General features: G+C 41.9%; 2 protein-coding genes across 51 annotated transcripts in view; one reads left to right on the top strand and one right to left on the bottom strand.

Annotated features, from left to right (window-relative positions):
* The window catches only part of FGL1 (fibrinogen like 1), a 60,336-nt gene extending 58,114 nt beyond the window's left edge, over positions 1–2,222 (bottom strand). The window contains exon 1 of one of the 6 annotated variants that reach the window (XM_043513701.1): positions 2,027–2,222. Coding sequence is in view for 4 of the 6 variants with exons in the window: in XM_038398535.2 (XP_038254463.1) it covers positions 785–816 (32 nt within the window). In the remaining 2 variants the exon portion in view is untranslated. Of the gene's footprint in view, positions 1–784; positions 907–2,026 lie in introns of those variants that run through there. The other 5 variants (XM_038398537.2, XM_038398535.2, XM_038398536.2 and 2 more) reach the window with 5 other exon arrangements.
* Positions 2,223–17,255: 15,033 nt separating this feature from the next.
* The window catches only part of PCM1 (pericentriolar material 1), an 89,351-nt gene continuing 80,501 nt past the window's right edge, over positions 17,256–26,105 (top strand). For 32 of the 45 annotated variants that reach the window (XR_006281051.1, XR_006281052.1, XR_006281046.1 and 29 more), the window contains exons 1-2: positions 17,419–17,568; positions 25,490–25,603. Coding sequence is in view for 25 of the 45 variants with exons in the window: in XM_043513696.1 (XP_043369631.1) it covers positions 25,508–25,603 (96 nt within the window). In the remaining 20 variants the exon portion in view is untranslated. Of the gene's footprint in view, positions 17,388–17,418; positions 17,569–17,999; positions 18,349–25,489; positions 25,604–26,105 lie in introns of those variants that run through there. The other 13 variants (XR_006281048.1, XR_006281040.1, XM_038398415.2 and 10 more) reach the window with 7 other exon arrangements.

Below are 26,105 nucleotides of genomic sequence, written 5' to 3'. Positions count from 1 at the left end.
TTTCCTTAGCTAGCTCAACCAAGTTTGGCACCTGCCCAAAACTTCCCTTCAGGAGCGGTGATCTGTCTGAAAATGCAAGTGGCAGACACCTTCTTCAAAACAAAGTATTATTTATTTATCCAGAGAAACATAACAATCAGAGAGAAAATGGACTGCAAGATAGACTGGAGAGTCTGTGGGGACTATTTCTGACTCCATGGTAAGATTGTTAGTGATCCAGGAGTTCACATTAGTCACTGGCTTAGTGAAATCTAATTATAGAATATACCACTAGTTTGGGGTGTCTGCCCTGTTTTGACAGTCTGCCCTGAGGTAGGCACTCACAGTCATGAGCCACTACAGACACACATCATGACAGTCTACATCCTCATGCTAATCTCTTTGCCTATTTAAACAGTTACATTCATTTTACATAGTTACTTAAAACTTAATCAGAAATCTCCTTACAAGGTAAAACAATTAATTAAGAAAGTCTCTCCCTACACTATGTCAATGATTATAAATAAACAAACATTCACATATTAAAGCAGCAAGCAAGCCTATTCATTCCAATAAAGCTGCCATACTAGTAAATAAATAGTCACAACACAGCTGAAATCAGTCACATGATTTAGTGAACATTTTTCTGTTACTGACTTTACTGACTCCAAAGAGATAATATGTGCTGAATAATTATAAAGATGACTTTCCCTCTAACACCAACATTTACCGGTAAAGAAAACAGAAATTGTACACATAGGAGCTCTTCCCCTGAAAAACCTTGAAGGTGGATAACAGATCTTACAGATTCGCTGTCATCAGTTTTCCACACATCATGAAGGGCCATAGGTGAAGAGAAAAACTTAAAGAAAGTTCTTCTCATCTGAAGACACAAAATACTACCACTTGATCCAAAGGAGAATCATCTTTAGATAAAGCAGTATTAAGGCTTATGAGATGTTCTGACATTCCATCCATAAGAGGATAGTGGTAACCATATCACTCCCCTCCCCATATCATACTTCATCATTATAGTTTATACTTAACTTTAATGAAACCAGAGTCCAGGAAAGATGAATTAGATCATTGTGTTTTTCTGTGGTTAGAACATGGGAATGGGAGTCAGGACTCCTGGGGGCGGGGAGGGGATGTGCATGGCTCTCTGAGAGATTTTAAATTATTTCACTGAAGAAAAAAAAGCCAGGTAGATGTATTTAAACTTTCGTCTTCCATGCCATCCTTATGCATGGAATTTCCTCCCACTATTTATGCTCTAGTCAGACTTCCCCTCTGTTCAAATTCCTCCAAAAAACACTTATCCTTCAATGTTCTTCATTGGTAATCCATAGGTATCAATGCCATCAAAAAACCCTACACTGCTAAAATATTGGACTCTCGATGTGTGATTTGGTTTTGGTTTTGCCTGCCTGAATTCTGTAGATTGCAAGCTATGTGAAATTTGCACTGCGTCATCTGTGTTTGTACAGTGCCAAGAACATCAATGGTGCTAAATAAATAAAATAAAATAATAATAATAATAATAATAGGCAAGAACCTTTGCAGTGAAGTGAAATCTCCTGCTAAAAATATAAATTGGTCAGTATATGACCTGCAGGGAAATATTTTTCTCCTTGCATTCTTAAGAATTATTAAAAGCTAAACCATTCTCATGAACAAGTATTCATTACCTCATTATTCAAGCATTGCACTGTTTTACATTGGGTAATATCATCTACGGAAATGCACCCACTTTTTCTGAAACACAGTCAATGATTTTAACCCATTTTAAGGTCTAAAAACAGTCTTGCCATAGTTCATACATTAATGTATTAAAATATATTTAGGACTACAGATCTTAGTTTAGAGTTTATTGAATAACATAACTAAATGTTTTAGCAAAACATCTCTATCCACCCTTAACACAATCACACCATTAGAGATCATTAAAATAATATGTTATTGGTTCAAAAACGTCCATTTTTACTCAGCATTGTAGAAAGCACCCCAAATCCCTGCTTACACCCTCAAGAGCACCTACCATCTTTACCTTTACTCTCCAGACATACCTTACAGTTGTTAAATCTTCCTCACTGATGCAAAGAATTCCACAGCCTTTCCGTGAGCGAGATTGTTTTTGCTATTAAATTCTGTAGAGTTGAGACTTAGGTCTCTTATGAGTCAGTGGGCAGGAATGTTACTGAGGAGTTGCAGTGATCAAGACTGTAACTAAATTGCAACACAGGAGAGAGAAGACTATAATATAGTGCCTAATATACAAATTGAAAAATACATTAATAAAAAAGAAAGGAAGAAAGAATCCATTCCTTTCTATGGCCCTGATCCAGAAAAGCATTCCTCATCAGGATAGCACTTCAGCACCTGCTTAACATTAAGCACATGCCTAAGTGCTTTCCTGAATCAGGGCCTAAATTTGTTAGGCTTCAGAAACACACAAGCATATTTAACTTACTGAATCAATAGACTAGTAAGATTAATTTACAACTGTGTAATAGATAATACATTGTAGAGCTGGGAGAGTAAGGAATGTCTGCAAAAACACACAAAATAATGTAGAGAGAGCCAAAGGGGCTAGAGACAGAGAATTGTGGACATTCTAACTATGATGGACAAACACAGGGAACATTTATTATTGTTTTAGTGACATCTTATAGGTACATGAGCCTACTGACTTTGTTGGGACATAGTCATACTACTATGGGCTAATTTAGAGCTGGACAAAGATACATTTTCCATGTATGTTTGTTCAGATAAAAAAATTGAATTTGTTTTGATGGTTGGCACTTCACTTGTGTTGGTTTTCCAAAAACAGCCCAGCAAATGAGTCTACCGGTAGGCATGCTTCTGGAAAGAGTGAACTTTATAAGAAATATTAAGGAATATTCAGGGAAAGCAATTTTGGACTCAAATGTGAGTTTTTGCACTGGCAATTTAATTTTAAGAATAATACTTATCCACTCAGGGAAGAGAAATCATACTATGTAAGCCATAGGTTCAATTAAAACTAACCAACACAGCTCTAATTTTGTATTGCAAATGTTAAATACCGACAACAAAATGCTCAGGAATGACCTAGATAAAGAATCATTGCAAAAAGATATTCTGCATTTTAAATAGCAGATAAAGCTGAGAAAATCATGATCTACAAGAACATACACAGAAAGAAGACATCTATTATTAGAAGGACTTTTTTACTTAGTAGCCAAAAGAAAGCATAAAAAGATTGGATGGCTCAAAGCCATTATTTCTAGTTATTTCTAGTGAAGTAGCTAGAAAACTTCACTAGAAATAACTAGAAATAATGCACACAATTTTTAATTCAGAGTAATTAATCATTAAAACAGTTTACCAAGAGAGCCGCCATCACTTGAAGTCTTTAAATTAAAATTGTATGTCTTTCTAAAAGATATGCTGTGGTTTCACCGCAAGTTATGGGGCTCAGTGTAGAATTTACTGGGTGAAATTCAATCATCTGTGTTATGCAGGAGGTCAGGCTAGATGACTATCATCACAGGGGTGCCCTGAGGATAAATACGTCCAGTATTGTGAGGTGCTTAGATACTACGGAAATGGGAGACATATAAGTACCAGAGGAAAAAAAGAACATAATGATCCCTTCTTATCTTGAGATAGGGTTAGGGCCCAGAGCCTCAAAGGTGTAGGCACCAGTAGGTGTCTAATTCCCTTGGATGGGAGTTAGGCCCCTAAATATCTTTGAGGATCCAGGCCTAGACTCTCAACTAGTGTAAATTGGCTAAACTCCATTGATTTCAGTAGGGCTATGCCAGTTTACCCAGCTAATGATCTGGCCACCCAAGTCTATGAATAAGCAGCTCTTGGACAACTTGCAAGCAGATGTGAGGGAAAAGTCATCAAACACCATGAATTACTCACTCATCTCTCAGCTAATTTCTTAAAAACAATTATAAAAATTATATCGTTGTTGCTCACTTCTATGCTAGACCTCATAAAACTTTAAACTTCCCATGTGCATGGTGACATCAGTCAGTCCATGCTGTGAATTGACAGTTAACTTTAAGGGCAATAAAACTTTAAAAAGCCACCTACTTTCTTACATCGATGTTTAAAAGAAATTACTTCAGTCAAAGAAAGTGGAGGGTCTTTCTTCATGTTATGAGCCTTTTTAGCTGTGCTGCTGCTGCTGCAGTATTTTATCTGGCACAATTTCAAGAGCTTGTAAAATCAGTACATCCAAGATAATGTGTTCATAAAGTCAGCCCTTTGTCACTCAAACTCAAAAGAGTCTGCAAACAGACAAGAATTTGTGTGGTACACTGAGTTGTTAAGAGGGTTTTTTTTTCTTTTCTTCCTGATAAGCTGTAATGCAAGTGTTAAGCACCATTTATAAAAAGTGGAGCTTCATCTCTTCATATGTGACTGACTCTTAGCCTGGAAAGTTTCAAATCAACTTCAGCTGTCATGTACAAACACAGAAGGGTCAAAGATTGTACAACCATGAAATGGTAGCTCTGTACATGCCAAAATTTACTTTCACTCCATCTGTTATGAATTAATTTGTTTACACGATTCATGGCTTTTTTTTTTGGTTTGTGGAATGTCCAGAATAAATAGAAAACATGTAATAGACTTGATTCTAAAGTCGTTAAAAACCACATTTTAAATTGTGTCCCAAGGAAGTACAGTATTATATATCCAGCAAGAGGATATTCAAATGGTCTTATACATATATATGCTGATCCAGTAACAAAAATGCCTTTATAAGAAGTTGCTAGAATTTTTGGTAGTTTAGCCAAGATTATATTTTTAAATTATTTTTTACTATGGATGCTGAAAATCTGATTAATCAAATCAAAAATCCTAAATACTTTTGTACTCTCTGATTCATGTATTTTTCAGTAATTCACATCATTAATGATTTGTTGCTTCTATCACTTTTATGTAGTAATCATAGCTTGAAAAAGGTAATTTATTTACAAGTGATACAGAACATAATGGAAATCAGAGATAGCCAGCCTCAGCTTTGCAATTTTTTCCTATTAACTTAAAATCATTATGAGTCCAATTTTAAAAAGCAGCCTTTAAGGTTTGCATGTATAAACTAGATTAGAGAATGACTGAAAAATTAGACTTGCATGTTTAAAACCTGCTTAGATCATTATCACAACAATGAAGCCGCCAGTTAACAGAATAATATTGTATTTCAACATCATAAATGTGTTTCGTGAATAAAAGCACATATGTCTTGAGTGTGTGCATATTTGATAGACATGTTAAAAGGCACAGTCTCACTTTTACACAAGACAGACCAAATTCAGCTCTAATGTAAGTGGGTACATGTGACGGGTTCGGTTGCAGAGACCCCATTGATGCTGTCACCTGATGTGCTGGAATTACCTCTGAGCCTGTTTTCCACTGCCAGCTTGGGACTCCAGAACCCTGCCATGTTGAGCCAGACACGCTAGTCTGCTGCAACACAGACCCAGGTCTGGTCCATGCCCCCAAAGCTGCTGACTTTAACCAAAAACTGCTCAGCAAGTCACCGATCTCCAGCACCCAGACACCAAGTTTCCAATGGGATCCAAACCCCAAATAAATCCGTTTTACTCTGTATAAAGCTTATACAGGGTAAACTCATAAATTGTCCGCCCTCTATAACACTGATAGAGAGATATGCACAGCTTGTTTGCTCCCCCAGGTATTAATCACTTACTCTGGGTTAATTAATAAACAAAAGTGATTTTATTAAGTATAAAAAGTAGGATTTAAGTGGTTTCAAGTAATAATCAACAGAACAAAGTAAGTTACCAAGTAAAATAAAACAAAACATGCAAGTCTAAGCCTAATACATTTAAGAAACTGAATACAGGTAAATCTCACTCTCGGAGATGTTCCAATAAGCTTCTTTCACAGACTAGACTCCTTCTTAGTCTGGGCCCACTTATTTCCCTGGTACATTCTTGTTAGTTCCAGCTCAGGTGGTAACTAGCATGACTGGCAGCCCCCTTTGTTCTGTTCCACCCCCTTTTATAGCTTTGGCACAAGGCGGGAATCTTTTGTCTCTCTGGGTCCCCGCCCCACACAGGAAGACTTACAAGTAAACAGAGCCATTTACAACCAATTTTCCTGGTCAGTGGGAGCCATCAAGATTCTAAACTACCATTAATGGCCCACACTTTGCATAATTACAATAGAATGTTAGAGTAATACTTCATATTTCTAGCTTCGGATACAAGAATGATACATTCATACAAATAGGATGAACACACACAGTAGATTATAAGCTTTGTAATGATACCTTACAAGAGACCTTTTCATGAAGCATAGTCCAGTTACATCATATTCACACTTATAAACATATTTCCATTAAACATATGGAGTGCATCATCACAGTACAACTCTACTGACTTCAACAAAATTGCTCTAGCTCAGTGGTTCTCAGACTTACTTGATTGGGCTCCCCTTCTTTGTGTCTGTAGTCATTTACGCCACCCCCTTCAAGAACATATACCGCTGCCCAGCTCTGAAGGCAGAGCAGAGAGCAGCAGCTGCTGGCTGGGCACTCAGCTCTGAAGGCAGTGCTGTACCAGCAGCAGCACAAAAGGAAGGGTTGAGCCCCATTGTCACCCTTATTTCTGTGCTGCTGCTAACACCCGGGGGCTTACAGCCAGAGCCCTGCTGCCTCCAGATGAGGGATTGGGGAGTGGGGGAAGGAGAGCCTGAAGCTCAGACTGTTTCCTGGTGAGGGATTTGGTGGGGAGGGATAGCTCAGTGGTTTGAGCATTGGCCCTCTAAACACAGGGTTGTAAGTTCAATCCTTGAGGGGGCCATTTAGGGAATATGGGGCAAAAATTGTGGATTGGTCCTGCTTTGAGCAGGGGGTTAGACTAGATGAGGTCCCTTCCAACCCTGATATTCTTTGATTCTATTATTGAAGGATGAGTGAAGGAGAGCCCAAGCCTGGGCTGCCTCACAGTGAGACAGTGGGGTTGGGTGGGAAGGAGAGACCGTGCTTGGGTGGCAGGACTCCAGCTGTCAGCCCTGGCCTGGCTGGGCTCTGGCTGTCCCCTTCATTCCCACTTCCCAGGTATTTACAGCTCTTCTGCATGAGCGCTAGCCACCCAGGGCTGACAGCCAGAGCTCTTCAATAAAAAAAAAGCAAAATGCTCGTGCCTCCCTTGAGAGGCTTGCCCCATAGTTTGAGAACCACTGCTCTAGCTTGTACAAGGGCTCACTTTGAGTCATCATATATAATATGTCACCATGTCATTCAACAGTTAGAGTCATTGGAAATTCAGAGTCCTTTATATGTGACCAAAAATACCCAACAATTAGATTATTAGTAAAAACACAGAGATAATTTTTAAATAGCTAAATAAAGTTAGTAACTGTTTATACTCCATATGGTATTTTGGAGTCATATTTATGAAAAACAGCATACTTTGAAAAAACATATTTTTTTCCTTTTGGGGATGATCTACTCTTACCTACTCTTTAGATAAGTGGGAGTTATTCCTTTTTTGTTGAGATTCTGAAACTGATTTACATATAAGGGGGTTGCAGCAATTTAACTAAATCAGCTACAAAACAAAATAAGCTACATCTATGTAAGGCACTTTTGCTGGTGCACAAAGTGTGTGTAGTCTAGTTCTCATTCCTGCTGAACTGAAAGTGAAATGCAAAATGGCTTCAAAGCCAACAGAAACAAATAATGGGCCAAATTCAAAAGTGGTTTAAGTTAGTGTCAGTATGTGGATTCAAATTCATATGAGGAGGTGGAAGGGTGGTGGTTGTATCAGGAAAAAAACAAACAGGATTGTGTAAAAAGATATAACATAAAGCACTTGCCCCCACCAGTTCTGTCTTACTGCCATTGCATGCCTGCCCCTCCATCCCTGCAGTTTGGAGTTTATACTTATTTAGTGACATATTCACTTACTCAGCAGCGTGGAAGTTATCCCATCATTTACCTCACCATTAAATCTGGCCCACACTCTTTGTTAATTTAAATGGTGGCATCACTGAAAAAATTTGTATGTTACATATCTCCCTGGAGATCAAATCCATACTTCTTACAACTGAATACTGGCTTCCTTGGGTAGAATTCTTTCAGAAATGGAATGAGTTGTTTCCCCCTCAATTTAATATAGGGCTACGCCCTTTAGCCAATACTCAGGAAGTTGCAAGTTGTTTCCATTAGGAGGACAAATTGATGATGGAGTCAGATATTATTTACCAAGAATGTACATAAAGTCTTGTTTTCCTCAACATGGTAGGAATGAAACACCCAGAGACAGTTTTTGCTCATACTTCCACATCTCTTCTTAGTCAGAGCTTTAACAAAAAGGTCTCTTAGCTTTTTCTTACGGTCATGCTACACGTACTTCTCTGGCTGTCTCTGGGGTTTCCTTGCTCCCTTCACTGGATGGTTCCAGGGTGTTACTGACCCTTCTCTATCCCTCATGCACACAGCTCTATCAAACTGTATGCAGCCCCCCCTGTGTTTGTATTCAGACCTCAGAGAAAACCACTCAGACTGCATGGCTCAACACCTATTCCAGCCTCATACATGGCCTGTGTTTTAGCCAGTGACTCCTATTGTTTCAGATGTCTATTCCATAAAGAAGCTTAATTGCTTTTTGCATTTATTCTGAATGAAAGGCAGCTGTTAATCCATCACTTTCAATGAGAATTAATCAAACCCCAGTGCCAACAGGTTATAATAGTGTTCCCAGGCAGTACCATAATGGGAACCACACTTAGAACTGGTTCCCTGCTTTTTCCTACCCCTATTATTGTAGTCTGGGATATGTATATGCCTCTCCAGTTGGAAGTGGAGGCAAGCAGGAATGTTGACTAGGTCCAATTGTGCTACTCACCTCCTCTGCCTCACCAGTGGTCTACGGATTTGATGGACATTCAGGTAAATGGCTGCAATTACAGGGCTGTCTATATGGGTTTAAGGTACAGTTATTTGAAAGACTATATACAATAATTAGAGATGGGTCCAAGATGCAAATTTTGGATCTGACTCCTGATGCAAACTTTCTCAAAGTTTAAGGGTATTTGGATCTATGGTTTTGGTAAAGGTTTACCTCTAATTATAATAATAAATTGGCCTTGTGAAAGAAGGTGTTTGATTATCTAGGGAAGATACCTACCATGTAGCTATATGGAGCCCAATTCACCATTGTCCTCCACCTTGTTTCTTGAACTATACACATACTTAAATGTTTTTGTGGATCGGGGCTAGAGTACCCAGGCCTTCTAAGATTGAAACTTCTAACCTTCTTCTAGGTAAATCAATTGACAGAGAAAGTCCCTGTGAAAGCGGGTCAGATCTAATGTTTTCCAAGGGGGAGGAATTACATGTGAATTTTTATACATTAATGTTGCCAATGAAAATATTATCTACATTGTTTTGCTCTGCTGGATATAGCAGTCAAGGCCTATAACTACTTTTTGAAAAAATGCTAAGGATTACTTTTTATTTTCTTTGCTTGAAAATTCTCCTGTAGATATGATGGAAACTATTTATCAAGTAATTCTAGAATCATAATTTGACTGTATTTTTAGTTTTAAGTCTTATTTTCTTTCAAATTTTCTAGAAAAATTCTCCCTTCTACTAAAAATTTCCCTTCAAATTTTAAGAGTGAGCATTTCTATTTTAGGGGACAGAAATTAGCATTATAATAGAGTCCTGGTTGCAACCTTAACTGTGGAGTGGTTTCAGTCTCTTCATAACATCAGAATTGAGCACACTGTAGCCGTAGCCCCACTGAATGAAGAAATATAGCAAAGTAATTTGGAAATTAAGTGTATGTCATCCAAACCTGCCAGTGCAGTTCAACAAAGGAAGTAAGCAATTATGTTAGAAATATGTCAGTAATATTTGGATTATAAATCTAATCAAAATACATCAAAGCCACCCTAACTTTTGTCTATGTGTTCATTAGTTTAAATGTAATGTACATATATGACATGCATTACTACAAGTATTTGTTCACTTTTAAAAACTGATTCATAAAAGCAAACACACACTTTAAGAATAGTTGTACAGGCTTTCTTGGCTGGTAAGAGGCACCTAAATTATCTCTTCCTCAACAATGGAAGATGAACAAGTAAATTATAAATATCAATAGCATGTAGTTTTTGAAGGCTACTGGGGAGTAAAATGCAAAAAAATATCTGGGTATAAGTAACACAAATCACATGAAATTTGAATGCATGCAGTATTTTATAAAAGTGAACGTTACTGAACTGGTTAAATGGTACCCCTGTGCCTCACACTTACCCACTGTGATGTGTGGCTCAGCATTACATGCTTTATTGCTTCAGTAAAGTATGCAGTATCGCAACACAAAGTTAATTTCCATGGTACTTTGTGAAATTACTTAACTCTGTATTGCTACAATGTGACATGTTTTGACAACTTGTGTTAGTACACAAAGTCAACATGTACCTCCATGGCGTGAGCCTATGTAACGGCTAAAGAACACATTTATTTTCAATCAGATGTACTCTATAGTGGTCCACATTTTGGCAGATTGCTTCCGTATTAAAATAGGAGCACATACGGACATGAAAATTAGGTTGGCTTTGCAGTATTCAGCATAGCTTTAGACGCTAAATACTTTAATGCTGACATATTTTTAATGTAAATCAAAGCCATAAGGTGTAAAGAAATCAGTTAGTCCATGGGGCTCATGAAATGTGCAGGAATGACTGCTATCAGATGCTCTTTTAATTTTCCAATTTTAAAAAAGTCCCTTCAATACTTTCTTTTTAGAATGGAATCTCAAATGTTGGAACTATCTCTTTTTGCTATCTATGATAATGCAGAAAGAATAGAAAATGAGAATTCCCTCATTAATTTAGTTTCAAAATGGACTGAATAAAAACAGGGACAAAATCATATAAACTCCTGGCTGTGATCATTTCTTCATAAGGTATATTAGTTTTTGGTTTATTTCTTTCATTGTAAAGTTCTTTGTTTGGGATCAGGGAGGAAATTTGGGTGGCTTTTACAAGTTAACAATTCTCTCTCTCATTTTGTTTTTCTTTTCTGTTTCCATTTAGCACATTTCTACATTGCTATTTCAGATAACTAGAGAATGTGAAAGTGGCTAGATTAGTGGTTCTCAACATGCGGCCCATAGGCAACTTGCAGCCCAATCAGCATACAGCTATGGCTCATGTGACATCCGCAGGGCCATAGCTAGGGTGGGGTGGGAGGGTCACTTGCCCCGGGCACAGAGCTGGTAGGGGGGTGCAAAAATGGGGCCGTGCAGGATTGGGCCCAGCAGCATCAGTAGAAAGACAGGGTGCTCATTGCCCACCCACCCCACAGGATTATGGGTCCAGTGACCCTGGCTGGAGTAGGCTCCCAGCACTAGGACTGCAGCGGCAGACAGGCAGGGCAGGCTGCACTGCTCAACTACAGACAGCTAACCTAGTAGACCAATGGCCATGGAGATGGGATGCAGTGAGCTAGGATGCAGGCTAGGGTTGCCACTTTCTAATCGCACAAAACTGAACACCCTTGCCCTGCCCCTTCCCTGAGGCCCTGCCCCCTGCTCACTCCATCCCTGCTTTCTCTGTAGGGTTGCCAATCCTCCAGGATTGTCCTGGAATCTCCAGGAATTAAAGATTAACCTTTAATTGAAGATTATGTCATCTGATGAAACTTCCAGGAATATGTCCAACCAAAGTTGGCAACCCTATTCCTCCGTCGCTTGCTTTCCCCCACCCTCACTCACTTTCACCAGGCAGGGCATTTGGAAGCGGGAGAGGGAGGGGGTCCGGCTCGGGGTGCGGGCTCTGGGTTTGGACCAGGGATGAAGGGTTTGGAGTTCAGGAGGGGGCTCCAGGCTGGGGCCAAGGGGTTCAGAGAGTGGGAGGGGGTTCTTAGCTGGAGTAGGAGGTTGGAGTGTGGGAGGGGGTGCAGCCTCCGGCTGGGGGTGTGGGCTTTGGGGTGGGGCTGGGGACGAGTGTTTAGGGGTGCATGGGGCGCTCAGGGCTGGGACAGGGGGTTTGGGTGCAGGAGTGGGTGTGGGGTGCAGGCTCTGGGTGGCGCTTACCTCAGGCAGCTCCTGGAAGCAGCCAGCATGTCCGGCTCCTAGGTGCAGGGGCAGCCAGGTGGCTCTATGCACTGCCCGTGCCTGCAAACACTGCCCCCGGCCAGGTTCCTGGCCAATGGGAGCTGTGGAGACAGTGGTTGGAGCGGAGGCAGTGAGCAGAGATCCCATGACCGCCCTTTTAGTGGCCCCATCAGCAGGGTCTCTTTTTGACCGGGCATTTCTGTCAAAAACTGGACACCTGGCAACCCTAGTGCAGGGAGAGCATCCAGGGCTGCAGGGAGAGGGGTGCAGCTGGTGCATGGGGGACAGGCTCTAGGTGTGAGGAATGGTGACTTGGGGGACTCCCTGGATGAGGAGCTAGATACTGGGGTACTGGATATGGAGGTGCTGGGGGAGTCCCTAGATGGGGGGCTGGGTGCAGAGGGGAAGTCCGTAGGTGGGAGGCTGGATTCAGGGCGGGAACAGTCCCTGGGTGGGAGGCTGGATTCTGGAGGGGGCAGTCCATGGTGGGCTGTTCTGCCTTGGATAGGGCACCCTGTCTCTGCAGGACAGGCATGTGTGCCAGCCCAGTGTTGGGGGATCTAGATCCTGGGTGAATGGGGGACAGTCCCTAGCAGGGGGGCTGGGTGCATGGTGGGCAGTCCAATGGTGGGCAGTCCCATGCACCCGACAGGGCTCCCCATCTTTGCAGGCAGGCTCCGCAGCTGCACACTCTGGACGCTGAGGCCAGCCGCACCCCCAGCAGCAGCACGGAAGTGAAGGTGGCAATACACCATACCATGCCACCTTTACAGTAAATTAATTTTTAACAGTTAATGTTTTTACTTATTTAGCTAATTTAAAATGTTCTTGGTAGGCATTTGCTGGTGTTGAAATGAAAGATACAAGATTGATTTGAATCTTATTTCTGTCATATAACAAATACTAACACTTTTTTTTGTAGATGTACAGGTAGTATATATATATTGTGTGGATGTGGCCCACATAACACATTTAGAGCTGCATATGTAACCCACAATGATAAATAGGCTGACAACCACTGGGATAGATGCTGCTGCCATCTGCAGGACAATAATAGGTACTGCTGAGTCACATCATAGAACATAAAGAACAAGAGTACTTGTGGCACCTTAGAGACTAACAAATTTATTTGAGCATAAGCTTTTGTGGGCTACAGCCCACATCATCGGATGCATAGAATGGAACATATAGTAAGAAGATATATGTATATACACACACATATAGAGAAGGTGGAAGTTGCCATACAAACTTTAAGAGGCTAATTAATTGAGCTATTATCAGCAGGAGAAAAAAACGTTTGTAGTGATAATCAAAATGGTCCATTTAGACAATTGACAAGAAGGTGTGAGGATACTTAACATGGGGAAATAGATTCAATATGTGTAATGACCCAGTCACTCCCAGTCTGTATTCAAACCCAAGTTAATGGTATCTAGTTTGCATATTAATTCAAGCTTAGCAGTTTCTCATTGGAGTCTGGTTTTGGAGCTTTTCTGTTGCAAAATTGCCACCCTTAAGTCTTTTACTGAGTGGCCAGAGAGACTGAAGTGTTCTCCTACTGGTTTTTGAATGTTATGATTCCTGATTAGCCTTTCTATATGTTCCATTCTATGCATCCTATGAAGTGGGCTGTAGCCCACAAAAGCTTATGCTCTAATAAATTTGTTAGTCACTAAGGTGCCACAAGTACTCCTGTTCTTTTTGCAGATACAGACTAACACGACTGCTACTCTGAAACATAGAACATCTCTTTCTCTGAACCATTGCCAGTATAATGCTGATTATGCATGCAGGGCAATAGAGGGTGGAAGAAAAAGACATTACTCAAGTAATAGATGCAGAATTATTTTTAACAAGTATCTGTTACATGCTCTAAAATGAGATTATTAGTTGCAAAATAGTTATAGAGATGGTAATGGTACAAATCAGCATGATCTATCACAGGAAGTTGCTGCATATTCTTTTTTTAAGTGATTTCACTTGTGGAAACATAAGAATATGCCCTTATGCCCTTCACTGCTGTGGGGACATTTGCCATAAAAATCAGAGATTTGGTGCCTCACAGAGTTTCTGGTCCTTGTGTTCTTCTTACACAAAGGGGATTAGTTGATGAGCCATGGAAAATAATTTCCTGCAGCTGTTTTTTTGCTAGTGTAAAGTAAAATAAGGTGATGAAGGCTTTAGAAACAATGTAAGTCTCCTTTACCATATTTTTAATGGAGCATAAAGAAAACACCCACTGCACAGGATCAGCATTCAGCAATAAACCACAAACAAATTCTTAAAGCCTTCTGCTTTTGGAGTCTCAGGTAATATAGGCTCAGGAATTCATGGCCCCTTTTCCCTACTTCTGGCAGTAGGAGTTCAGGTATGAGCAACTCATGATCGGATACCCCTCTTGAGCTGCAACCTTTGGTCTTAGTTAGGGACCTGGATATCATATGGCTACTATATCACCAGTCACTCTGGGAAAAGCTTATAAAAAAACAAATGGTGAGAGCTCTAACTATTGGCCCTTTAAATTGCCCCCGGGGAAGCTGGGCTGTGCCAGTACGGTGCACCGGCTCTTGCCTGTATGCTGTATTGGGGCGTACCGGCTTACTTTCACCTCTGGTGGTAGGCATGAAGAGCTGATGTAAAGAGCTGCAGAGAGGAAGCCAAAGTGTTACTGATCTTACAAAACACAGGTATATATTAATAAATGAAGCTTAAGACTATAAAAACAAGAAGAAGTCCTTGTAGTACTTTAGAGACTAACAAATATATTTGGGCATAAGCTTTCGTGGGCTAGAACCCACTTCATCAGATGCATGGAGTGGAAAATACAGTAGCAGGTATATGTACACAATACATGCCAGCGATGCCCCTCTGCCATATACACTGGCCAAACCAGACAGTCTCTACGCAAAAGAATAAATGGACACAAATCTGACACCAGAAATTATAACATTCAAAAACCAGTCGAGAACACTTCAATCTCCCTAGTTACTCAATAGCAGACTTAAAAGTGGCAATTCTTCAACAAAAAAACTTCAAAAATAGACTCCAACGAGAAACTGCAGAACTGGAATTAATTTGCAAACAGGACACCATCAAATTAGGCCTGAATAAAGATGGGGAGTGAATGGGTCACTACAAAAACTAATTTTCCCCTACTGTTACTCACACCTTCTTGTCAACTGTTTGAAATTGGCCACCCTCATTACCACTCAAAAGTGATTTTTCCTCCCTTGGTATTCTACTATTAATTGAATTGTCTCATTAGCACTGACCCCCCACTTGGTAAGGCAACTCTCATCTTTTCATGTACTGTGTATTTATATCTGCTACTGTATTTTCCACTCCATGCATCTGATGAAGTGGGTTCTAGCCCACGAAAGCTTATGCCCAAATAAATTTCTTAGTCTCTAAGATGCCACAAGGATTCCTCATTGTTTTTGCGGATATAGACTAACACAGCTACCACTCTGAAGCTTAAGACTATGTAACTATTTATGTGTAAACAGATATAGAGTTCTCTTCTATGTGCTTTTTGTGTGCCTGTGCTTCTTTATGATGTATAATGAGGGCCTAAAGTTTTTTGTTTTGCTTTTTTCTCTTGTTGCTGTGTAAAAATATCTACAAAAGACACAACAGGGGACAAAGTTAAAAAAGAATATACACAATGTGCAGATAAATGCACAAATTAAATGTGCTGAAAGGAAGATTTTTCTCTTAATCTTTTATTTATCATTTTATGTGTGACTTAGGAGACAATATGAAAACTTTTAAACCTAAGTATGCACTTTAAACTGATGTTTCTATTGCAGTCTAAATAAAAATAACTTCTCACACTTGATGACTGATGTTATTATCCTATTAATCTAAAAAATTTTTCATATCTTTTATATATAACCATAAAGAAGTAAACAAAGGGCACAATCCCAACAATTCTCCTTTCTTTTTAGGACACCTATAATGCAGCTAGATCAGTGGTTCTCAAACTTTTGTATTGGTGACCCCTTTCACATACCAAGCCTCTGAGTGTGACCCCCCCTTTATAAATTAAAAACACATTCTTTTTAATATTTAATTCTACTACAAATGCTGGAGGTGAGGCAGGATTTGCAGGTGTGGAGGCTGACAACTCATGACCCCCCCCCCCCACATAATAACCATGCAACATCCTGAGAGGTCACAACCTCCAGTTTGAGAACCCTTGAACTAGATCAATATGCAGTACTAGTAGCTGAAAGCCTGTATTATCACCCAGGTGTAATTCATAAAGTCAGATGGTAAAAAAGATGAAAATGGTTGAGAATTAAAAAACTGGATGGTAACAGATTCCAAATCCCAGTGATGATTGAACCTGCTCATTCTAACCAAAATTAGCTCTCTACCATACTTGTTGCTGTTTGTCACTTAACACAGACTTGACAGACATTCAGGTCTTCAGAGTGACACACGTAGAAAGTGACAATCCTGGAAGATTTGTTTTGATTTGTGTGAGTGGTGAATAAGGATGTGTGCTAGGGTGAGAGGATAAGAGTTTGGGGCAATTGCATGGGCTAGTTATATTGTTTTGAAGAATTGTGGCATTTAGGTCCTGTAATCCACTAGGTGTGCAGTCTCCTCCAGACAACCCATGGGACTGTTGCATGCACAAACATTAGCTGTTGAGTAAGGGTGGGTGATTAGTTGAATTACATCAGATTTCAGAGTGATGTTGAACTCTTGGCATGGGATAAATACATATTTTACATACGATAGCTGTCCATGCCACCAGTGTAATTATAAAGTCAAAATGGATGAGAACTTAAAAACTGGATGAAAACAGACTGTGAATCCCAGTGATGACTGAACCAGTGACATGCTGAACAAAAAGTGCTCTCAACCCTGTTTGTGATGCGATGGGAACATCTCTCTCAGCAGACGCTCCGGGCTTTAGCGACAAAAAAAAAAAGTCTTGACCTTATTGTAGCAGTGTAACCAAAGGAGACTACACTTCCCAGCATGCATTGCGAACTGAGCGCGCGTGTGTGTGTGTGTCTCGCTCTCTCTCCCCCCCCACCCAACCATAGTCGTCCTCAAGAACCAATCCCAGCATGCTCTGCTCCTTAGGGGGTGGAACTAGCTTGGTCACGCATGGCATGTCGGGATTTATAGTTTTGGTTATTTTTGAGGCACTGGGTCTATTCAGCCGTCCCAGGTTTCCCGCCCGGAATGGAGTGAACGGAACAGCGTGAAAAAAAAGCGCGCTGTTCCGCCCTTCAGTCACGTATCCTTACGCCGCCGCGGAGGAGCATCTGCGGCGTAGGTTACTAAGTAACGGTGTATATCCATCCGCTCCGTCCCGCCTCCACGTACAGGGGGAGAACCAAAATGGCGGCGAAGGTGGCCGTTGAGGCTTGCGTGTGAGGGTCCCTGCCCCCCCCCCCCCCAACCCCGCAACCAACAGGGCCCGCTCGGTGCCGCAGGCCGCGAGGCCCAAGGCAGCAGTGCTGCTGCCAAGGTAACACCGCTGCCCCGCGGGGTCTGGGAGGCCGAGTCCGGCGGGGGGCGGGCCGGGCCGGGCCGGGTTGAGGGCCCCGATCTCGGTTATCTGGAGCTTCTCGCAAGGCGGGATCCTTGCCCCGGGCAGCCCCGATGTTATTCCAGCGGCGCAGCCGCCGCATTGTTTCCCTCCCCCCATGGCCTTTTCCCTGTCGCTCCCCGCGGGGAGTCCGCCACTCGCTGCCTGGCTCGCGGCACCGCAGGCGCCGCGGAAGGGAGAGCTGGGACGGGCCTGTGGGGAGCCCTTGGCCTTCGCAGCCCGCTCGGCCGGGCCGGGCATGGCTCGGCACGGCCCCCCTGGGAGGGGAGAGCTGCGTGGCACTCGTCTTGCCCGGCCGGTATCGCCGGGTCGCGGCAGACCAAGCGGCCGCCGACGGCTCTCGCGGAGCGGAGGGGGCCGCCGGTTGTGCGCAGCGGCTCCTCGCCCCAAGATGCCCGGCCAGCTGCGCCGGCCGTTGCCGCCGCGTGGAGGGTACGTTGATCGTTTCTCCAAGGAGACGCTGCGCGTTCACGGGCAGCGGCCGCCCGCCGCTTCCCTGCCAGCGGCCCTTGGCGCGGAGCCCGCCCGCCGGCTTTGCCGCTGGGAGGGAGCGGGTCCGCCCTGCTAACCGCCTCGCCCCACCCGAGAGATTGAGGCCGCAGCTCGGCTCCTCCATCCCCGCTGGCGGCAGCAGGAGGCGGAGGGGGCAGGAACTTTCCTGCCCTGGGGTCTCGGAGCAACTGAAGGGCAGGCAGGCAGGTAGGTCCTGGGCTCTATTGCCTGGGCCTAGAACAGCGATCGTAATGAAAATGTCTCAAGTACTCCTTTTCTTTTTGCGAATACAGACTAACACGGCTGCTACTCTGAAACCCGTAATGAAAATGGACTTCAGCTGGGGCCCTTCGTGTGCCTGCCCGCTCGGTATCGAGCGCGTTTAAGGGCCACTTCTTGTGCTAGAGCCGGGGCTTCTCGGCACCCCCCTCCTTTCTCCCCCCCCCCCACTGAAGGAACATCTCACCGTCCAAGTAGCATTCCTGCCGCAGTGGTTTTGTTCACAGTTGTTTGTGACACACGTGAGGATATGTTTCAGAGTAGCAGCCGTGTTAGTCTGTATTCGCAAAAAGAAAAAGAGGACTTGTGGCACCTTAGAGACTAACACATTTATTTGAGCATAAGCTTTCGTGAGCTACAGCTCACTTCATCGAATGCTTGTCAACTGAAAGAGACTAGAGAACTGTTTTCTCTGGGTTTTTGTTTGTTTACATCGTGGGTTGGCAACACTGCTTTAGTCAGTTTAATGTATAGCCAGCTTTCTCAGTTGCTTGGATCTCCCAATATAGCAACAGAATATGAAGGCAAAACTGGAGATTAGAAGGGGGTTCATGAAGTGTCTGTGGTACCTGAAATTCCTTTTAACTTAGCTTTTTTTAAGGCTAGATTTTTAAATTCATGTTGTCCCTTTAAAATCTATAGTTTGTGCAGAATATTTTATTCCCACCACAATCAAATTACAAATGTTGAACATTTTGAGCTTTTACAGCTCACATGGATACTTCAAAATTTGGCAAGAGACTGTTTCATAGCTTGTCTGAGTCGCACTTGAAGTTATAAGTGTGCATAAAATAAAATAAAAGGCCTAAAATAAAAGGTTACATCTTGGCATTGGTTTGCTCTGGTGCCAAATGTTTACCTGACTTGTACCTTTACACAATTCGTTTATTGCCAGTATATATAATAGGATCAGCAGTTTTGATATTGGATTGTGTTATATTTATACAATACAAAATTGATGGTATGGATCACTAGTGCAAGTCCTGGTAGAATGAGGAGTTGGTATGTCGACTACTTGATGATAAAAATGAATGAACATTCTCAACTTAAAAATTTTGGAATTGTTTTTTAAATTGGCTTAATGACCCATTTTTCTGATAGACTATCCACTAACTGCAATGGCCTGATTTTTTTTTCTTTTAAAACCTTTAAAGGGTAGGAACTATTTTCTTCTTTGTTGTTAGTGCTTCTAAGGGGCTCTTCAGCAAGGGAGATACTGAACAATGGGAAGTGGTGAAACTGACTATATGCAAAGTGTCACCGAAAACCAGAGAAAATAAACATAAAAGATGTTAGTGTGGCTTTTTGGCCCAAGGGCCACATGTGGGTTGCGAAACTTCATGGAGGGTCCGGTAGGGAAGGCTGTGCCTCCTGAAAGAGCCTGGACTCTGCCCCCTCCCACTTCCTACCTCCTGATTGCCCCCTCAGAACCCCGACCCATCCAACCCCCCTGCTCCTTATCCTCTAACTACTCCCTCTCAGGACCCCTGCCCCTAACTGCCCCCCAGCACCCCACCCCCTATCCAACCCCCCTGCCCCCTATCCACACCCCTGCCCCCAACAGTCCCCCTGGGACTCCCACGCCTATCCAACCTCCCCTGTTCCCCACCCCCTGACCTCCCCTGAATCTCTGCCCCATCTAACCTCCCCCTGTCCCCTGACTGCCCCGACCCCCTATCCATACCTCCACCCCAACCGCCTCCGGGACCCTATTCCCATCCAACCCCCCCTGCTCACTGGTCCCTGACTGCCTCAACCCCTATCCACACCCCTGCCCCCGGGACCCCACCCCCACCCTGCTTCCCATCCCCTGAATGCCCCCTCTTCCCCCCCAAACCTCCACCCCATCCAACCGCTCCCTGTCCCCTGACTGCCCTGAGACCCCCTGCCCGTTATTCAACCCCCTACCCCTGCCCCCTTACCATGCTGCTCAGAGTGGCAGGAGCTCGCATCCCCACTGTTGCACTGCCCGGCAGGAGCGGCGGACCAGAGCACTGAGGCTGCGGGGAAGGGGGAAAGCAGGGGAGGGGCCGGGGGCTAGCCTCCCCGGCTGGGAGCTCAGGGACTAGGCAGGATGGTCCCACGGGCCGTAGTTTGCCCACCTCTGTGCTAGGAAGTAAAGGGAAAGAAAATAACACACCAAGAAAAACTGAAACAAAAAGACCAAGAAACACTGAACTTAATTTCATGTGCATGACATTTTATTGAATTGATTATTGGAAAAGAGCTGTATGTAGTCTTCTCAGTTAAAACAAACAAATCAGAAAAAAGAAGTTGGAAGAGTTGTATAGCTCTTCAAGCTCATCTTGGTGAAAAATATCTTGTCTCAAAGTAATGAGAAATTTGCATCAGTTTCTAAGAATTTATGTAAGTGAGTCCAATAGGGATGCAGGTTTATTAGAACGTTTTAAAAACAAATGTAAGAAATCAGGATATGATAAGCTGCCTGGACCATGATTCAGCAAGGTGCCTAAGCATATGCTTAAATTTAAGCATATAAGTAGTCTAGTTGATTTAGTGAATGCTATAAACTAGGATTAAAAGTCCCAATGCCACCAAAATATTGGTAAATAGGAGAGAAGAGTTACTTAAGATTTCAGAAGTTTGCACAGACCTGATCTTGGCCTACGTGCGGTCATAGAAGTCTTAAGTGGAAATACTCAATCCTTACAGGAGTTTTTATGTAGTAATAAAAATGTATCTAGTGTGTGTCTTAGTTCTGTTAGCTGCTAAGATAAATATTGCCTATTGTTTTTTACACTGGAAAAAATGGCTCTTGTTATGTAATCTTATTCTAGACTTAGACAAATTGTATAACATCATAAGGGAAGAATATACTTACCTAGTTTGATTGTAAACCAGATGATCTTTAATCTTGCCAAGATAACTCGTTATGGCCGGTGACGTAAGTCAGGATAAAGTGGTTGTTACGCTGTCAAGCCTGTCATATATTCACTTGGTTGATTTGCCCTTAATTGCAAAAAGTATTCTGTGTTTGCACTTGGTGTTGATGGAGCATATTGATTTGAAATGAGGTCTCTATTAAACAATCTTTAATAAAATTTTGGATGACATACTGTTTTCCTCCTCACCAGTACACCTTTGGTGGTGACATCTGCTTGTAGCACCGGGTGCACTGCCTTCTCTAGTTTAGGTGATTATGCTTTTGCATGGCAAGTCTTTACTTTTCCCATCAAAGTCACTGTTTAGTCCCCCCCCCCCTTTTTTTTTTAAAAGCATCCTTTCCTCCCTCAGATTCTTGAAATACCTTTGCAGGAAAGTCTATTAGTTGTATGCCTCTGCTACTCCTGCTCAAACTTCTTTCATGTGGTGCCAGCAACAGTGTTTTAGGGCTGTTAAATGTGAGTAGTGTACATTTTAGGTGTGTGCTCACCTTGATTTATCAGATATGTTGTCAGTTGATCTTATCAGGTCTCTTAAATATACTGTGACACACTCCTTGCAGAGCTCAGAGCCAAAAGCTACTGTTACCCCTCTGCCTCAGCAAGAGACCTCTTTGGTGGATATGTCAGCTCTTTTCTATACCAGTCTGTTCTCCTCATCAGCAAACTTCTTGAGACTGCCAATCTTGACATTCAGTGAACCCGAGTTCCTGAGCTGCACAAGGGCTTCTCTCTACAGTGTCAATCCCCAATCACTGAACAGTCACCAAAATTATCAAGTCTGCTTCCTTCAAAGAGACATGAAAGCCATTTAGTTTATCTGAGGACCCACAATTTAATACACAGGACTGAAATGATTTTATGGTAAAACTAAAAATAAGTTTATTAATAGTGGACAGAGATTTAAGTGATATTAAGCAAGGATAATAGAAACAGATTACAGCTACAAAAAAAGCTTTCTAGTGTCTAAAATGGGCAATTTCTCACATACAGTCAGTTCTCTTAGTCCTCACCCATGTGGCTGGGGACCCACTTTTCACAAATTTAAAGAGCGCTGGCCTCTTTGTCCCTTAAGTGATGGATAACCAGCATGTTCTTTTGCTGCTCCTTATATTCTCCAGAGTTCGTTATCTTTGCCTGAGGAGCCATGAAGAAGACCCCCTGGAATTCAGATTCTGGTCCTACTGTGTGTTTTCGAGCAAGCTGGTGCCCTCTTCCTGCTGTTTGATCATTCTGTTTGCCTTACATGCAATATACTTTCATTTTCTTTTGCTTGCAAAGCCTGACCACAGTGGACCGGCCAATATACATTGCTTTGTTTAGGACAAACCAGTTTATCAGTTCTACAGTAACTCCTCGCTTAATGTTGTAGTTATGGTCTTGAAAAAATGCGACTTTAAGTAAAATGATATTAAGCGAATCTAATTTCCCCATAAGAATTAATGTAAATAGGGAGGGTTAGGTTCCAGAAATTTTTTTCACCAGACAAAAGACTGTGTGTGTTCGTGTATGTGTATACTCTCTCTACAAGGCAGCACAAATGGAGGGAGGGGAGACAGCATGGCAGACAGAGACATAAACCCTGTGTGTGAGAGACAGTGCGATGCGCATTGCCTCTTTAAGTAAGCTGACCGCATTCTAAGTACATTGCCTTTTTAAGTAGATCAGCAAGTTTAGACAGCAGCTGCTGCCAGCAAGCTCCCTCCATTCTGAGCCCTTTTGTGTGTGTCCTCTGTCCCCCTCCGCTCTATGGAGATGGGGTAAACAGTGGGGAGGGAGACACCCTCACATTAGCCCCCATCTTCCCCCCTGCACAGCAACCAGGAAGCTCCCGGGAGCAGCTCCAAGGCAGAGGGCAGGAGCAGCACATGGTAGTGGGTGGAGGGACAGCTGAACTGCTGGCAGTTGATAGCCTGCTGGGCAGCTGCCTGCATAGGGAACTGAAGGGAGCGGGGAGCTGATGGGGCGTGGGGGGACTGCTGGTCCACGCTGGTTCCAAGCCCCTACCAGTTAGCTCCAACTGGCTGCTGGTTCTGCAAGCAGTGGACAAAGCAAAGCAGGCGGCTGCCAAACAACGTTATAAGGGAGCACTGCGCAACTTTAAATGAGCATGTTCTCTAACTGATCAGCAGTGTAAGAACGTTAACCGGGATGACTTTAAATGAGGAGTTACTGTACTTGGATTGCTTGGTCTAAACATATTTTAGTAATTTATTTCCAGCACACGTACATAACTCTTCACATTCTAACTGTATGTGTATCATGCAAGAATATTAATGACAAGTGTCATCAATATTTATATGGTACCTTACAAGATATTCTTTGGATAAATATTGTAACAGTGTGCTTTGTGTAGTGAGTTTGTCAGGCCTGGCAACAGTTGTCACTAGATGGGCACTGAAGGGCTCATAGAGTCACGTATACCTCAGCTATCAAAAAAGATAAAGTCAAAGATAGTTTTGCTTGCAAACCTTGTCATCTGTTTAGTGCTTGTTCCTTCTATGGATTTAGAAAACTGTTTTCAAAAGTAATACATGCTTATGATATTTTAAGTTTTTTGTTTTGTAAATTAGCCTAGCTATGCAGTTTGTGCCCAGGCAGAGGTGAACCAGGGATTTGTTTACACATGAAGTTTTACTGCTTTAACTACATCAATAAAAGTGAAAGTAGTATAACACCCTCATGTGGACACCGTTAAATGAGTATAAAAGTGCTTATATTGGTAGAGTTTATTCCTGTACAGGAAGGGGAATGCACTATCCTGATATAAGGCACCTTTTTTGCCAGTGTAAGTGCATCCGCATTAGGTACCCATAATATTTACAGTGGAACAACTTTCAGATGTAAACCAGGCTTAATTCTTCTAGCATCAATCCTAGATGGTTACCAAGAAATCACTTTGATAGCCAACTTATAAACACAGATGACCTCTGGACATATAGTGTGCTTTTTCTGTGATGTGAAAATGTGGGTTTTGGAATTAGTGGTCTGGGATGGCGATGAATGTCTGACCCACTAGTGTTGTATACCTTCTGGTTTTTTTGGTCTCCTATCTGAGCTACTAAGTTCTGACTAGCACCAGAAGAAATAAAATAACACCACATTGTATTGCATAAGATGGGTGAAAATTAGGATCATGTTCTGAAGCTGACAGCTTGGGCTATGTAGGAAAGTGATTACTTGCAAAAGTGTGTCAGTATTCCACTTCTGTAACTGAAGGTGATTGTTATGTGAATATCAGCGTGGGTGAAAGGAACTGGTTCCTGCTCAACCCAGCTAACGTGCACAGGTACCCGGACTACAGATTTGTTCTTGTGTTGTGCATGCTTGGTATCTCAGCACTACAATATATGTAATTACACATAGTTTGTGATCTTTCATACCAATGCTCAACAGGATAAGCTAAGGATTCAGCTTTAAAAAAGCTATTATATTTTTCTCTAATTTTCTTTAGCTATATGTAAGTGGGTGTTGCTTGTATCAAAACTAGTTAAACTCAGGCAGAAGTGATTTCCTTAACTATTGACAGAGTGAATTTAACTTCAGATTTGTTTCTAATGCAGACCCTTAGTTTTTCTTATTAGCCAAACTTTTTCCTTGCTAAATACAAAAATATAGTGGCTCATATGTTTTTATTTTTATATAAACCATATTTAGGATAAACTCCAGGGCATTTTCTAACTAAATGTTTGTAATTTGTGGTATAGCAAGGAAAAGGAATTCCTCTTACTGGTTGTTAGCTAGTGTCCCTTTCAACGCTCTGTTGGGATATATTTTAGTATTGAATAAAGGGCATTTTGCTTTGATTACATTCTTTATAGGAAGCTTTTAATTCTTGGAAGACGTATTAGACTGACATCACTGTGGACCTGATGTTACTGTATTGCATTCTTTATAGTATTTCCAGGAACTAAAATTTCTTATTATACCTTTGTGCTCTTTATTGCACAAGGTGAGGCATTCTAAAATATTTTTAATTTGTACTGTTCTTTTATAATAGAACAATTTTAGAAAGTAAGCCTCATAGTTTATTTACAACATCTGTGAGAATGTTTAGTTTTAGCACCTTGATTTTTCTCTGCATTGCTAATATTTATGGATTTTAGAGTTTCATAAAATACCTTTGTAAAATATTTTTAAAATATTTAACTGTAATTTTTTTATAGCATTTTTGACTGCATACCATGGCAACAGGAGGTGGTCCTTTTGAGGAAGGCATGAATGATCAGGACTTGCCTAGCTGGAGCAATGAAAGCTTTGATGACCGGCTGAACAATACGGTATAATTCATGTTAACTTTTTTTAATTGTCACATCATACTGAAGGTGAAAATTGACATGTAGATTCGACTGAAGTGATGGATAGATATGAAACCATAAAAATTGGTGAACAAAATACTGTAGTAGAAGTTAGTTGCTTACATTCTGTTCATAAAACTAAATACATGTGTCCAACTGAAACAAAAGTCGGCAAACAAATAAATGTATGATAGATTTGAAAGCCATATGCTGATATGAATGATAATCTCTGGTCAAGAGATGGCCTATCAAAACTGAGTTGCAAATCTAGGTATATATAAACCATTTTGGGAGGGGGAGAGGTGCAGGGGAGCGAGATTATTTGATTGAAAGCCTTAAATGGGAATTTTCCCTCAAGGTTAAGCATTATAACCCGCTGAAGACTGAGTGGAAGAAAAATGCTAGTGTTTCTTTCAAGTGAATAAATATTTCTGAAGACAAAAAAGGTTAAGTGGACCAAACTTCCTGTCAGATAACTATATTA

This window comes from Dermochelys coriacea, chromosome 4 (assembly GCF_009764565.3).
Source record: "Dermochelys coriacea isolate rDerCor1 chromosome 4, rDerCor1.pri.v4, whole genome shotgun sequence".
NCBI classification, from domain to species: domain Eukaryota; kingdom Metazoa; phylum Chordata; order Testudines; family Dermochelyidae; genus Dermochelys; species Dermochelys coriacea.
This window is presented reverse-complemented; position numbering and strand designations above follow the sequence as displayed.